The 15,832-nt window shown below is 51.0% G+C and overlaps 2 protein-coding genes across 2 annotated transcripts in view; both read left to right on the forward strand.

Moving 5' to 3' along the window:
- The window catches only part of BST2 (bone marrow stromal cell antigen 2), a 365,601-nt gene that overhangs the window by 56,394 nt on the left and 293,375 nt on the right, over positions 1-15,832 (forward strand). The gene's annotated exons all lie outside the window — the stretch shown is intronic.
- The window catches only part of UNC13A (unc-13 homolog A), a 92,463-nt gene continuing 87,040 nt past the window's right edge, over positions 10,410-15,832 (forward strand). Inside the window, exon 1 of the mRNA XM_050769896.1 lies at positions 10,410-10,614. Coding sequence (XP_050625853.1) covers positions 10,593-10,614 — 22 coding nt within the window. The 5' untranslated portion in view covers positions 10,410-10,592. The remainder of the gene's footprint in view (positions 10,615-15,832) is intronic.

The raw sequence follows: 15,832 nt of genomic DNA on the forward strand, positions 1-15,832 counted from the left end.
GCAGATTCCCCTGCCCCTTCCATCCCTCTCTATCATGGGACCCTTCTCATCGCCTCATAATCGTCCTTGACTTCCTCTGCCTGCTTATTCTTTCCCACTTCCTATGCTAGGGACCATGTCGCCTGGCAGAACCTGGTGACAAGCATAGTTACCAGCATCCAGATGGCACCAGCAAATGCTGGCTGAACAACTTGATGTCTCATCAATATCTGTCTACTCCGTGGAGTTTTGCACAGTGCCAGAAACATCAAATGCACCCCGTAAGGACCGGGAATTTATTTGAAGACCAAGCAAGTTTGCCTTGGATTGGGGCTGCTAGAAAAAGCTCTGCCCAGCCAGGTGTGGGTACCTTATGCCTGTAATCCCAGCACTTTTGGAGGCCAAGGTGGGAGGATTGCTTGAGCCCAGGAGTTCAAGAGCAGACTGGGAAACATGGTGAAACTCCAACTCTACAAAAAGTACAAAAAATTAGCTGGAGCCGAGTGCGGTGGCTCATGCCTGTAATCCCAGCACTTTGGGAGGCCAAAGGGGGCTGATTGCCTGAGGTCAGGAGTTTGAGACCAGCCTGGCCAACATGGTGAAAACCCGTCTCTACTAAAAATACCAAAAAATTAGCCGGGCATGGTGGCGTATGCCTGTAATCCCAGCTGCTCGGGAGGCTGAGGCAGGGGAATTGCTTGAACCAGGGAGGTGGAGGTTGCAATGAGCCAAGATTATGCCGCTGCACTCCAGCATGGGCAACAGAGTGAGACTCCATCTCAAAAAAAAAAAAAAAGCTGGGGGCATGGTGGTGTGTGCCTGTAGTCCCGGCTACTCAGGAGCCTAAGGTGGGTAGATCACCTGCGCCCAGGGAGGTCGAGGCTGCAGTGAGCCGTGATCGTACCACTGCACTCCAGTCTGGGTGACAGAGTGAGACACCATCTCACAAAAAAAAAAAAAAAAAAAGCTCTTACCATTCATTCTCCATTCAAAAGCTGAGCTGGACAGACGTTGCAGCGAAACTCTTCTCATCTAAAGCCCAGATGTTTTCATCGCTGCTTTTGGCACAGGGGGTGGGCAGGTTTTGATAAGAGCAGGGTCCCTGGGGAGGCCCTGGAGCTCAGCAAGGCAGGAAGGATGTGTCTGCATTTGCTGGCAGTGGGAGCCTCTCTCTGCAGGTGGGGGAGGGGGTCGTACTTTTCACCAGCCTGTACATTATCTCCCATCACTTCTCTTTCAATTTATTATTTTTTTCTTTGTGGGTTTCCTAGGGTGGTGGAGAGAAAGCATGAAATTGGAAGCCAAGAGAAGAGAGATGGAAGCACATAGAGAGTCGGGGTTTGCAAAGGGTCCAAATGCAGATGCACATGGAGGGGAATGAAGTTAAGAGGGGGCCACACGGAGGTGGCAGTGAGCCGAGATCTTGTCACTGCACTTCAGTCTGGGTTAAGAAGACTGTCTCATAAATAAATAAATAAATAAATAAATAAATAAATAAATAAATAAAAGAGGGGGCCGGCCAGGTGTGGAGGCTCACACCTGTAATCACAGCACTTTGGGAGGCCGAGGCAGGTGGATCACCTAAGGTCAGGAGTTCGAGACCAGCCTGGCCAACATGGTGAAACCCCATCCCTACTAAAAATACAAAATTAGTCAGGTGTGGTGGCTCATGCCTGTAATCCCAGCTACTTGGGAGGCTAAGGCAGGAAAATCGCTTGAACCTGGGAGACAGAGGTTGCAGTGAGCTGAGATGATGCCATTGCACTCTAGCCTGGGTGACAAGAACAAAAGTCCGCTTCAAAAAAAAAAAAAAAAAAAAAAGAGGGGGCCACAGAGAAGAGAAGGCAAAAGAAGACAGAAGCAGCATGGCATAATTAATTGGATGGAGGAGGAGACGGCTCAAATCAATAGCTTTCAAATCAACCAAGCTGTGCTGTGGTGGGAATGAAATGAGGCACCAGGGCTTAAAAATTAATTGGATCCGAGTGATCAATGGTGAGCGTTGAAACATTCTGTTTCAGAATTGGAACAAGGCAGGAATGCCTGTTAACATGGTGCTGGGCATTTTACTAAAGGAAAAAAGAAATGAAAGTTCTGAGGACTGGAAAGGAGGAATTAAGAGTGTCTTTAGGCCTGGCGCAGTGGCTCACGCCTGTAATCCCAGCACTCTGGGAGGCCAAGGCGGGCGGATCACTTGAGGCCAGGAGTTCGAGACCAGCCTGGCCAGCGTAACGAAACCCCATCTCTACTAAAAATACAAAAAATAGCCAGGTGTGGCGGTTTGCTCCTGTAGTCCCAGCTATGTGGGAGACTGAGACACAAGAATCACTTGAACCCAGGAGGCAGAGGTTGCAGTGAGCCAAGATCGCACCACTGTACTCCAGCCTGGGTGACAGAGCGAGACCCTGCCTCAAAAAAAAAAAAAAAAAAAAAAAAAAAGAGTGTGTTTATTTGCAGATGACATCCTCATATGCAATAAACCCCCAAAGAATGTGCACATCTAACTATTGGGTTTACAAAATGTTGAGAAACTTGATAGATGCTAGTCACAGTGGCTCACAACTGTAATCCCAGCACTTTGGGAGATGAGGCAAGAGGATCGCTTGAGCCCAGGGGTTCAAAGACCAGCCTGGGCAACATAGGGAGACCCCCATATCTACAAAAAATCAAAAATTAGTCAAGAATGGTGACACACGCCTGTAGTCCCAGCTACTGGGATGGCTGAGGCAAGAGGATCATTTGAGCCAGGGAGGTTGAGGCTATAATGAGCTGTGATTGCACCACTGCACACCAGAATGGGTGACAGAGCCGGACCCTGTCCCCCAAATAAATAAATAGGCCACTTATCCTCAGCACCAAATACTCAAAGCATCTAGAAACAAATCCCAAAGTTATAAGCTTTGCTGAAAGATAGATAAACGGAATGATTCATTGTATGTTCACTTTGAAAGATTCAATCACAAAAGATGCTCATTCTCCTGATTTTATAGATTCAATGCAATTCCAATCTAAGTCCCAATTGAGTTCTCTATGGAACCCAAAAAGCTGAGAAGGCGGCAAAGAATAAATCCGATGCTTGTGAAGGAGAGTAAGATGAGTGACTGCTATTGGCAGACATAAACGATGAGTGACTGGTATTGGCAGATAAAAGCACAAAGCTTCTACTAGGGACAGATCAGCCTTTGGGACAGAAGAGAGATCCAGAACAGACTTCCAGGTGGGCAGACATCCAGCAGCACTGCTTGACTTCTGGTTGTTCTATGCTTGCTGTTAAATCCACACATGCATGAAAACTTGCTCTGTGAGTTTCATTGCAGGGTATTGGGACAATAGATCATCTCCATGGACAAAATATGCGATTGGATTTTATCTTACTCCACACTCAGAAATCAGTTCCAAGAGAGGTCAAGACATGACTGCAAATGACAAAATTTAAAAAATGTAGAATACGTATGAGAAGATCTTTATGACGCTGGGGCAGAAATTGATTTCTTTCCTTTCTCCCTTCCTTCCTTCCTTCCTTTCTCCCTCCCTTCCCTCCCTCCCTCTTTTTTCTTGTTTTCTTTCTCTTTCTTTCTTTCTTTCTTTCTTTTCTATTCTATCTCTTTTTCTTTCTTTCTCTCTTTCTCTCTCTCTTTCCCTCCCTCCCTCTCTCTCTCTTTTCCCCCTCTCTCTTTCCCTCTCTCCCTCTCTCTTTCTTTCTCTCTTTTCCTTCTTTCCTATTCTTTTCTCTTTTCTTTTTCTCTTTCTCTGTTTTTTTTTTTTTTTTTTTTTTGAGACAGAGTCTCGCTCTGTCGCCCAGGCTGGAGTGCAATGGCGCAATCTCGGCTCACTGCAAGCTCCACCTCCCGGGTTCACACCATTCTCCTGCCTCAGCCTCCCGAGTAGCTGGGACTACAGGCGCTCACCACCACGCCCGGCTAATTTTTTGTATTTTCGGTAGAGACGGGGTTTCACCACGTTAGCCAGGATGGTCTTGATCTCCTAACCTCATGATCCACCTGCCTCGGCCTCCCAAAGTGCTGGGATTACAGGCGTAAGCCACCATGACTGGCTTTTTTTTTTTTTTTTTTTTGAGGCGGAATCTCGCTCTGTCGCCCAGGCTGGAGTGCAGTGGCGCGATCTCGGCTCACTGCAAGCTCCGCCTCCCGGGTTCCCGCCATTCTCCTGCCTCAGCCTCCCGAGTAGCTGGGACTACAGGCGCCGCCACCACGCCCGGCTAATTTTTTTTTGTATTTTTAGTGGATACGGGGTTTCACTGTTAGCCAGGATGGTCTCGATCTCCTGACCTCGTGATCCGCCCGCCTCGGCCTCCCAAAGTGCTGGGATTACAGACGTGAGCCACCGCGCCTGACCTCTTTTTCTTTCTTTTCTTTTCTTTTCTTTTTTTTCCACAGGGTCTCAAACTATCACCCAGGCTGGAGTGCAGTGGCACAATCACAGCTCACTGCAGACTGCAGTCTTGACCTCCCAGGCTCCCGTGATCCTCCCACCTCAGCCTCTCAGATACTGGGACTACAGGCATGCACCACCTCTCCCAGCGAATTTTTGTGTGTTTTGTAGAGATGGGGTCTCCCGATGTCACCTGGGCTGGTCTTCAACTTCTGGGTTCAGGTGATCCTCCGCCTTGGCCTCCCAAAGTACTGGGATTATAGGTGTAAGCCAATGCACCCAGCCAGGAAAGGATTTCTTTTCTTTTTTTTTTTTTTTTTTTTTTTTGTTGTTGTTGAGACGGAGTCTCGCTCTGTCGCCCAGGCTGGAGTGCAGTGGTGCGATCTCGGCTCACTGCAAGCTCCGCCTCCGGGGTTCAGGCCATTCTCCTGCCTCAGCCTCCCGAGTAGCTGGGACTACAGGCGCCCGCCACCACGCCCGGCTAGTTTTTTGTATTTTTTAGTAGAGATGGGGTTTCACCGTGTTAGCCAGGATGGTCTCGATCTCCTGACCTCGTGATCCGCCCGTCTCGGCCTCCCAAGGTGCTGGGATTATAGGCTTGAGCCACTGCGCCCGGCCGTAAGGATTTCTTAAACAAGCGAGTATGCTATGAGTTAGACATGCTGTCCTACACTGCAAAAGACTGAGCAAGTTGAATAACTTAAATCCATAGAGATGGGAAGCAGGTTAATGGTAGCCCAGGGCTGGGCGTGGCGGAAAGGGAGTGATTACTAATGGGGATGGGGTTTTCTTTCAGGGTGATGGAAATGTTCTGGAACGCGACAGAGGTGATGAATACACAACAACATAGCAACACAGTGAATGTGGGAAATGCCACTGAATTATCCGGTTCAAAATGGTAAATTTTGCTAGAGGCTGTGGTGGGAAGATCACTTGAGACTAGGAGTTTGAGACCAGCCAGGGCAACATAGCAAGACCCCCACCACTAAATTCATTAAAAATATATAAGTAGGGGCCAGGCGCGGTGGCTCACACCTGTAATCCCAGCACTTGGGGAGGCTGAGGCGGGTGGATTACTTGAAGTTAGGAGTTGGAGACCAGCTTGGCCAACATGATGAAACTCTGTCTCTACAAAAAATACATAAAGTAGCCGGGTATGATAGAGAGTATACCTGTAATTCCAGCTACTCGGGAGGCTGAGGCAGAACAATCCCTTGAACCTGGGAGGCAGAGGTTACAGTGAGCCAAGATCTCACCACTGCACTCCAGACTCCAACCTGGGCAACAGAGTAAGATTCCATCTCAAAATGTACCCTGTAACCATATATAAGATGTCAACATTAGTAGAAACACTCGAGCCTACATGATAGAGCGAGACTCAGTCTCAAAAAAAAAAAAAAAAAAAGAGAAAGAAATGGATAAAAGACTTGAACAGGCATTTCACCAGAAAAAGAAACCAGTAATCACATAAAAAGTTCAATGTCAAGAGCAATCAGAAAGCAAACCAAAACCCGTATGAGGCACTCCTTCCCTCCCTCCACATTGGACCAGTGAAAAAACTTGGACAATTCAAAGTGTTGGCAAGAACTTAGAACCAGGCACGGTACCTCATGCCTGGAATCCCAGCACTTCCGCAGGCCGAGGCAGGAGGTTCACTGGAGCTAAGGAGTTTGAGACGAGCTTGGGCAACACAGGGAGATCCCATATAAAAAATAAATAAATAAAATTAGCCAGGCATGGTAGCACAGGCTTGTAGTCCCAGCTACTCGGGAAGCCGAGACAGGAGGATTGTTGAGCTCAGGAGGTGGAGGCTGCAGTGAGCTGTGATTACACCATTGCACTCCAGCCTGGGCCTCAGAGTGAGACTATCTCAAGAAAAAACAAAAAACAAAATCAAAACATAGAGGAACCAATGGTCATACTGTGTTGGTATGATGTAAATTGCCAGAGTCCCAATAAAAAACATGATGTTATCAGGTGAAGCTTAGCATATATGCATTTTCTTTTCTTTGTCTTTCTTTCTTTTTCTTTCTTTCTCTCTCTCCCTTTTTTTTTTTTTTTTTTTTTTTTTTTTTTTTTTTTTTTTTTTGACAGAATCTTGCTCTGTCACCAGGCTGGAGTGCAGTGGCATGATCTCAGCTCACTGCAACCTCTGCCTCCCGGATTCAAGCAATTCTCCTGCCTCAGCCTCCCAAGTAGCTGGGACTACAGGGATGCGCCACCACTCCTGGATAATTTTTTGCGTGTTCTTAGTAGAGCTGGGGTTTCACAATGTTAGCCAGGATAGTCTTGATCTCTTGACCTCGTGATCCGCCCACTTTGGCCTCCCAAAATGCTGGGATTATAGACGTGAGCCACTGTGCCTGGCCGCATATATGTATTTTCTGACCCAGCCATCCTTACTTGTGTGTGCCAGCACACAAGTCGGGTCTGAGGATGGTCATAAAAACTTTTTTTTGTAATAAACCTAGCTTGAAACAACCCAAAAGTCCACGACCTGGAGAACAGATGAATAGCCAATAGAAGATTCACACAAAGGAATACTATGCAGCAGTGAAAAATGCAAGCCTTACAGCCACATACAGCAATATGGATGGATATCAGCAGAATCACATTGAGCAAACAAAACAGATTAGCAGGCCAGGTGCAGTGGCTCACACCTGTAATCCCAGCACTTAGGGAGGTTGAGGTGGGTGGATCACCTGAGGTCAGGAGTTTGAGACCAGCCTGGCCAACATGGTGAAACCCTGTCTCTACTAAAAATACAAAAATTTTCACTGCAACCTCCGTGGCCAGGCGTGGTGGCTCATGCCTGTAATGCCAGCACTTTGGGAGGCCCAGGTGACCAGATCACCTGAGGTCAGGAGTTCGAGACCAGCCTGACCAACATGGAGAAACCCTGTCTCTACTAAAATTACAAAAAAATTAGCTGGGCATAGTGGCACATGCCTGTAATCCCAGCTACTCGGGAGGCTGAGGCAGGAGAATCGCGTGAACCCGGGAGGCGGAGGTTGCAGTGATCTGAGATCGTGCCATTGCACTCCAGCTTGGGCAAGAGTGAAACTCTGTCTCAAAAAAAGAAAAAAAAAAAATCCAGGCAAGTAGTAGGCACCTGTAATCCCAGCTACTTGGGAGGCTGAAGTAGGAGAATCGCTTGAACCTGGGAGGCAGAGGTTGCAGTGAGCGGAGATCGTGCCACTGCACACCAGCCTGGATGACAGAGTACAGCTCTGTCTCAAAAAACAAACAAACAAACAGACTAGTAAAGAATGTGAACAAGGTCAAATGAGGTGGCTCACACCTATAACCTCAGCACTTTGGGAGGCCAAGGCAGGCAGATCATTTGAACCCCAGAGTTCAAGACAAGCCTGGGCAACATAGTGAGACCCTCATCTCTAGGCAGGCATGGTGGTGCATGCCTGTTGTTCCAGGTACTTGGGAGGCTGAGACCGGAGAGGATTGCCTGAGCTCAGGAGCTCACACCACTGTACTACAGCCTGGGTGACACAGTAAGACCTTGTCTCAAAAAAGTAGAAACGTGCAAGAGGTAACCATGTATTGTTTGCTGACAAGCATGTGGTAAACTATAAGGAAAAGGAAGGAAATGAAAAGCAAAATTTGTGCTAGTTCTTCCATCTGCAGAGAAGGATGATGAGATTGGGGAGAGGCACACAGGGGTCTTCTATTTGATGGTAATTTTTTTTATCCAAGGCTGTCTTTGCTGCTCCTTATAGTATACCTACATCTCATTGATGTTCAATAAAAATTTAAGACCGGGCATGGTGGCTCACGAGCCTGTAATCCCAACATTTTGGGAGGCTGAGGCAGGAGGCTCACTAGAGCCCAGGAGTTTGAGAAAGCCTGTGCAACATGGTGAAACTCTCTCTACAAAAAATAGAAAAATTAGCTGTGCTGATTTTTTAAAAATTTAAAGCAGTGACAGATACAAACATAGTTACTATTAGGCATTAAGATTACAACTGGGGCCAGGCATTTTGGGTCATTCGTGTAATCCCAGCATTTTGGGAGGCCAAGGTGGGTGCATCACTTGAGGTCAGGAGTTCAAGACCAGCCTGGCCAGCATGGTGAAACCCTGTCTCTACAAAAAACACAAAAAAATTAGCCAGATGTGGTGGCGAGTGCCTGTAATCCCAGCTACTCAGGAGGCAGAGGCAGGAGGATCACTTGGAAGTGGAGGTTGCAGTGAGCTGAGATGGTGCCACTGCACTCCAGCCTGGGCTACAGGTTGAGATTCTGTCTCAAAAACAAAAAACAAAACAAAACAAAAAACTGGTTTTCACATGTTTTGTTTGTTTGTTTGTTTGTTTGAGATGGAGTCTTGCTCTGTTGCCCAGGCTGGAGTGCATTGGCGCCATCTCCGCTCACTGCAAGTTCTGCCTCCCAGGTTCATGCCATTCTCCTGCCTCAGCCTCCCGAGTAGCTGGGACTACAGGCGCCTGCCACCATGCCTGGCTAATTTTTTTTTTTTTTTTGTATTTTTTAGTGGAGATGAGGTTTCACCATGTTAGCCAGAATGGTCTCAATCTCCTGACCTCATGATCTGCCTGCCTTGGCCTCCCAAAATGCTGGGATTACAGGCGTGAGCGACTGCTGCCGGCCTACAACTGGTTTCATATGTTAACTCATGTAACACCTCCAGCAACCTTGTGAGGCAGGACTTGTTATCATACTCATTCTACAGGTGGGGAAACTGAGGCACAAAGAGGTCACATGACCTGCCCAAGGCCATGCTGGTGATGAGAGGCAGAGTTGGGTTTTGAACAATGGCCTCACTCAACTCCATGCACATTCTGCATTTATGAAGCTCTTTCATGTGGGCTGGGGGCAGGAGGCCCTGTGGGGCTCAGTCTTTCTTACTATTTTAGGTGCCAGTGATACAGCGAGCAGGTTGCAGGGCAAGGGGCCCACATGGAACTGCCCAGTTAGGTATGTGGGGAGGGGGCCAGGCACGGTGGCTTAGGCCTGTAATCCTAGCACTTTGGGAGGCTGAGGTGGGTGGATCACCTGAGGTCAAGGGTTCAAGACCAGGTTGGCCAACATGGGGAAACCTCGTCTCTACTAAAAATACAAAAAAAAAAAAAAAAAAAAAAAAGCTGGGCATGGTGGCACGCTCCTGTAGTCCCAGCTACTCGGGGAGGCTGAGGCAGGAGAATCGCTTGATCCCAGGAGGCAGAAGTTGCAGTGAGCCAAGATGTGCCACTCCAGCCTGGGCTACAGAGGGAGACTCCAACTAAAAAAAAAAAAAAAAAAAAGAGGGGAGGAATGGCAGAGTTTCACTGGGGTCAGGGCCCAATCAGAGGAAGGGATAGGGGCTGGGGGACTCCAGAGAGGAGAAACAAAGGCTCAGCTTGGGGCAGTCAGGGAAGGCTTCCTGGAGGAGAGGATATTCAGACAAGACATTGATGGATGAATAGGAGTTTTCCAGTTACACAGTGGCATGAAGGGTGGGATCCAGTCAGAGTGTGGGTAAGGACCCATGGGCTGGGTGGCTTAGAGACACAGAGAGAGACCTAGACAGGATGCAGTAGACCTGCAAAAAGACTGTACAGAGAGAGGCTAAGAGACACATGACTGGGAGAGAGCAGTGGACAGAGTCAGAGGAACAGAGACCCAGGGAGAGAAAGAGACCAGTCAGCAGAGTCAGAGACACCGAGAGGTAGAGACGGAGGAAGAGAGATACTCAGGAACAGGACGATCTGCTTCGTGCTGGTGCCGGGTGTACACACAAGAGCTTGCGTTTGCCTGTACTTGCTTGAGTATTGCAGGGAGGAGTTTGCCTAGGTTACCAGGGCAGGAATGTCCATGCATAGGTCGGGGGGACACGTGCACCATTTCAGTGCAGGCGGGGGTCTGCACGGGAGGAAACCTGCTTGGGGGCCGCCCTCGCCCCTTGTCCCCCCTGCAACGAGGAGGTTTGGGGCGGGGCGCCCCTTCCCGGAGCCAGGCCCTTTAACGCCCCCCCAGCCCGCAGCGCCCCCGCCCCATCAGGCGTCCCTGGGCTCCGCCTGCCCGCCCCGCATCGGCGCCACGTCAGGCGCTGTCCGCGCCCCCGGTGCTGAACCAAGATGGCCGGTGGCGGCCGGGCCCCGGCGTGAGCCAAGCGCGGGCTGCAGCCGGGAGATGCCCCAGCCCAGCGGCCGCTGAGCCCGACCCGACAGAGCCGGCCCGGCCGCCTCCGGTCCGCCTGCGAGCCCGGAGACATGTCTCTGCTGTGCGTTGGAGGTAGGAGGCGAGGCTGGGGGTCGGGGTACCCGTTTGGACGCGGGCTGGGCTCGGGGTCCGCATGGATGCGGCTCCTAGGGGGATCCTGGGGGGTGGCCCGAGTCCAGGCGGCTGGACTTTTGAGAGGGGTAGCCCTTGTCGACGCAGCAGGGCCCCGGAAGGGATGATCCGTGTAGACACGGCAGGGCTCTCGGGGGTCCTGGTGGCCGCTGCTGGAGGGGTCGTGTGGATGCGGCTGAACGCGGAGGCCCGTGTGGACGTGGACGGGGATCCGGGGTTCTACCTGGAAACGATTTAGACTGGGGCGTCTGTGTAGACCGGGTTTTTAGAGGGTCAGTGAGGAAGAGTATGGGCTGGGTGGTTTGATTGAAGCCTGCAGGGGTACTTGGAAGGGATCTGGTGTTGTGGGCTGGGTTGCGGGTCCTCATGGACGCGGACCCGGCTGGAAATTCGAAGGAGAGTGCGGCGGGAGGGTTCTCCAAGCCGTGGGGATGTAAGATATGGGTAGAGGGGCTTGGCCATCAGGACATCCACGAATTCTAGGACTCTCCCAGCCCTGGGTGTAAAGAGGACTGGAGTGGGGGGAGTGTGGAGACAGGAGACCCCTCCCAACGTCCAGAGAGGGCTGTGACTGGGGGTCTGGGGGCGCTTTTCCAGTTAACTCTTTGGTCTCCCGAGTGAGGGGGTTGGAGGAATGGCCAGAAGGTCTTCCCGCTCCCTGCCCCCTCCGGTTCTCCCAAACACGTTTCAGGGCCTTCTTGGCAGGGAGCCTACTTCTTGGAAGAGCAATGTCCCCTGGTCCCCCTCCCGGCCCATCCTCACCTCACCCACTTTGCGCTGGAGAGAGGGAGGGAGGGAGACGTGGGGTGGCGGGGGGAGCTATTTTGGGGCCAGAACGCCATCTGCACAGAGGCCCACGCCCAGGCCCACGCTATGCGTTGGGGTTGGGGGAGGGAGGGAGACGTGGGAGGGGCATGACCCCCTACCCCACACCTTTATGGCTCTGGGGTTGGGGAGAAGCCAGCCCACCCGAACCCAGGCGTTCTGGGCACTCCTGTTTGAGAACTCAAGCTCTGGGAGACCTTGGGCGGCAAGGGTGGAGGTGGACCGCCGTTCAACGCTTACAGAGCTCTGAACCCCTGGTTCTTAAGGACTGGGGTCCCCCCATCACTCCCACCTACTTCAAGAAGGCTGGGGTGGGGGAAGGGGTGTGTCGGCCAAGCCTGAGACGGCAGGCTTCGGGAGACCTGGAGCGACAGGAAGCGTGTGTGTGCTGAACTCCTGCTGCCTGGACCCAGGGTGGGCAGGCCTGGGATCCGGGAACCGCCCCCGCTGCCCCTCCTCCTCCCTCCCCTCCCCCTCGGCCGCTTCATTCACAAACCCTGCCCCGCCCGCCCGCTCCCCGCCGCGGCGGCTTCCGAGTGCAAATCAGGCCGGGATGGGCCGGCGTGGACGCGGGTGTTCTTAAAGGGACAGGGGCCTCCTTTCTCTAAGCTCGTTTCTGCTGGACGGGGCTGGGGGTGGTGGAAGAAGGGTCCCTAGAGTCAAAGGTCAACTCTTTCAGCCCCTAGCCTCCAGGCTTATGGAGTTAAGGGAGTAGGGAAGTGAAGGAGACCCCTAGGTGGCCTCCACCGCCTAGGCCTGAGGACGGAATGGGAGGAGAACTTGAATGTCCAGACCCCCTACTGACCTCTCCCCCTGCCCTAAGTAGCCGGGCTCTTAGAGGCGGCACTGGAGGAGGTTCCGACGTGGGTGTTCCTGGCAGACTCCTCTGTCCTCTCTCTTCTCCCCCCAGCATCCCGCCCCACCCCGCCTCACATCCTTCAAGTTGGGCTTCTCTGGAAGGTTTGCCTAGTGGAGTGAGGGGGGTGGGGATCTCACCCTTAACTCTGACGCAAACAGGAGGCTCGGCTGCGGGGGTGGCATTAAGGGGGGGCAGCAGGAGGCAAGAGGGATGAGGCTTCCAGAAACAGAGACGTGGGGGGAGGACTGTGCTGGATTCTGTGGACCTTATAGAGAGGGACACAGCTGAGTGGAGAGGAATTGCTGGGAGGGGCAAGGCTGGGGAAGAGGTTGACGGGGGTGGGAGGTAAGGCCCTGAGGTGTAAAGGGAGGTGTGAGGTTGGAGTGAGGAGGAGTAGGAGGCAGGGAGGGGTGGGGAGAAGAGGAAGTGCTGGGTGAGGCCAGTCTCCCAGGAAGAGGTGGGACGGTGCCCAGAGAGAGGAGGGGCTGGGATGGTTGAGCAGGAGAGATGGGGAGTGTTGGGGTGGGCTTGGCAGGAGTAAAGCTAGGCTGAGATGCGTTGATGTGTTGCCTGAGCTCAGTTGAGGAAATACCTGCCCCGCCTCCCCTCCACCGGGGACCCACAGGCGTTTGCCAATCCCTACACACATTCATACCCAGACTTGTTCCTGTGTGGACACAAACGCTTAGGATGCACGAAGGCTCCACGCAGACCATGTGCCTGGGAAGGCGCATTCCATAGGCACACGTGTGTACTCAAACGCCTGTGTGAACACAAGCATATACATGTATATAGGACACAGTCTGCCACTACAGATATAGTCCTGGCAACACACGTGTGAGTGTGTGTGTGTGTCTGCCAGCACGCATATAGATGTATCCACGTGTGTCTGATGAATGTTCACAATATACATGTCACATAAAGATCCATTCATGTCCAGCTGAGCGCAGTGGCTCAGGCCTGTAATCTCATCACTTTGACTTTGGGAGGCCAAGGTGGGCAGATCACTTGAGGTCAGGAGTTCAAGACCAGCTTGGCCAACATGGTAAAACTCTGTCTCTACTAAAAAAATACAAAAAATTAGCCAGGCTTGGTGGCGTGCTCCTGAGGAAGGAGAATCACTTGAATATGGGAGGTGGAGGCTGCAGTGAGCTGAGATCCTGCCACTGTACTCCAGCCTGGGCAACAGAGTGAGACTCTGTCTCAAAAAAAGAGATTCACTCATGTCCTAACGCTCAGACATGTACCCATAAATATCTGTTAAGGTCCCCAACCCCGTGAAGCACACATATATTCATATAAGCATATGTCAAAGCCATGTGTGTACGCACATGACAACACTTGCCTGGACATTCAAACCACCCCCTTTCAACAAGTGGATGATGATGCATACAAGCAAATACACATTTGAGTATTTCATTGCACACAAGTGCATACATGTATGCATATAAACAAATACAGCTGCCACAGAACTGCATCCATGTACACGTGCAAACATCAATATGTGTGTTTTCCACCTATCACCCACAAGCTCACACACACCAGTGTGTCTCTGATGTAGTGACACCCCACTCCCAGACACACATGTGCAGACTCCCACCTGCACTGAAATGGTGCACATACCCTGCACACATGCACGCTCATATCCATGTACAGGCAGGCGCCTGCCTGCTCTGGTAAGATAAGCCAACTACTGCTGCAAATATCCAAGCAAGTATAGGCAAATGCAAGCTCTTGTGTATACACCCAGCACCAACACATAGCAGACCACCCTGTATGATTCATGGGCCTTATTTTTGCCCCCTTCATTTACTTATCCACGTGGAGTCCCGCTGCTCCCCAACATTTTAATCCACTCGCGAGGTCCTGGCAGGATCCTGAGGCTGTGAATGGCAAATGCTACCTGGTTCCTTCGTGGAGTCACTCATTTTATTTATGCAACAAGCATTAATTGAGCATCAACTGTATACCAGCCACTGTTCCTGGCTCTGGGGACCCAACCCTATTCCTATTCACCACCCATGCACCTCCCATGGAGTTAGAATGAAAGAGGTGAGGGAGGGCTAAGGGAGCTGAGGAGTGGGGTATCCAGGGCTCTCTTCCTCTGGGAAGCCTGCCCTGATTGCACCACCACCACCATTTATTTGAGTCTCAGAAGATGTGATGAGGGAGAGATTAGCAGGAGGGAGATGATGCTCTGGGTGGAGGGAACAGCATGAGCAAAACCATGGTGGTGTGAAAGGTCAGTTCCAGATCTTCCTATGTGCTTCACAGCATTTTGCACAGACCACTTGATGTTTTGTTTTGTTTTGAGACAGAGTCTCACTCAAAACTTGTTACTCAGGCTGCAGTGCAGTGGCACGATCTCAGCTTGCTGCAGCCTTGACCTCCAGGGCTCAAGCGATCCTCCCGCCTCAGCCTCCCAAGTAGCTGGGACTACAGGCATGCACCACCACACCCGGCTAACTTTTATTTTTATTTTTTTATTTTTTGCAGAAACAGGGTTTTGCCCTGTTGCCCAGGCTGGTCTTGAACTCCTGGGCTCAAGTGATTCGCCCTCCTCAGCTTCCCAAAGTGCTAGGATTACAGGTGTGAGCCACCACACCAACTGATGTTTTAAAGGCTCTATAAACATTTTATGAATAAATGACATGAACAAATCAGTGAATTTAGGTGAGGGCAGGTTTGCTTCACAACTTACAATAATATCAACAACAAACTCCATTTATCCAGCTTTTGTTTGTTTGTTTGTTTTGTTTTTTAGAGACACAGTCTCACTGTGTCACCCAGGCTGGAATGCAGTGGTGTGATCTCGGCTCACTGAAACCTCCACCTTCTGGGTTCAAGCGATTCTCCTGCCTCAGCCTCCCAAGTAGCTGGGATTACAGGCATGTGCCACCACGCCCAGCTAATTTTTGTATTTTTAGTAGAGATGGGGTTTCTCATTTCTACTAAAAATACAAATACATCTCTAGTGGCCAAGCTGGTCTCGAACTCCTGACTTCAAGTGATCCTCCTGCCTTGGCCTCCCAGTGTGCTGGGATTACAGGCTCGAGCCACTGTGCCTGGCCCAGCATTTCATAGGCACAATGTTGAGGATTTTTATGCCCATGCCCTCTTTAACTCTCACAGTAGCCCTATTGTACAGATGAGGAAAACTGAGACTCAGGGAGCTTTAACAACTTGCCTGGTGTAACAAAGCCAGAGGTGGAGCTGACTGACTCCAGAGCCTACTGGGGTTGGCAGAAGAAGGTTGAGCCTTCTGTCAGCCCCCAGGACCTGGGAGACAGCCAAGTCCCTTCTGTGGGGTGAGGATCTGCCCTGGGATAGCCTTCTTCTATTTATTTATTTATTTATTTATTTAAGAGAGAGTCTGGCTCTGATGCCCAAGCTGGAGTGCAGTGGCACAATTTCAGTTCACTGTAACCTCCGCCTCCTGGGTTCAAGCAATTCTCCTGTCTCAGCCTCCCGAGT

Source organism: Macaca thibetana, chromosome 19 (genome assembly GCF_024542745.1).
Source record: "Macaca thibetana thibetana isolate TM-01 chromosome 19, ASM2454274v1, whole genome shotgun sequence".
In the NCBI taxonomy this organism is placed as follows: domain Eukaryota; kingdom Metazoa; phylum Chordata; class Mammalia; order Primates; family Cercopithecidae; genus Macaca; species Macaca thibetana.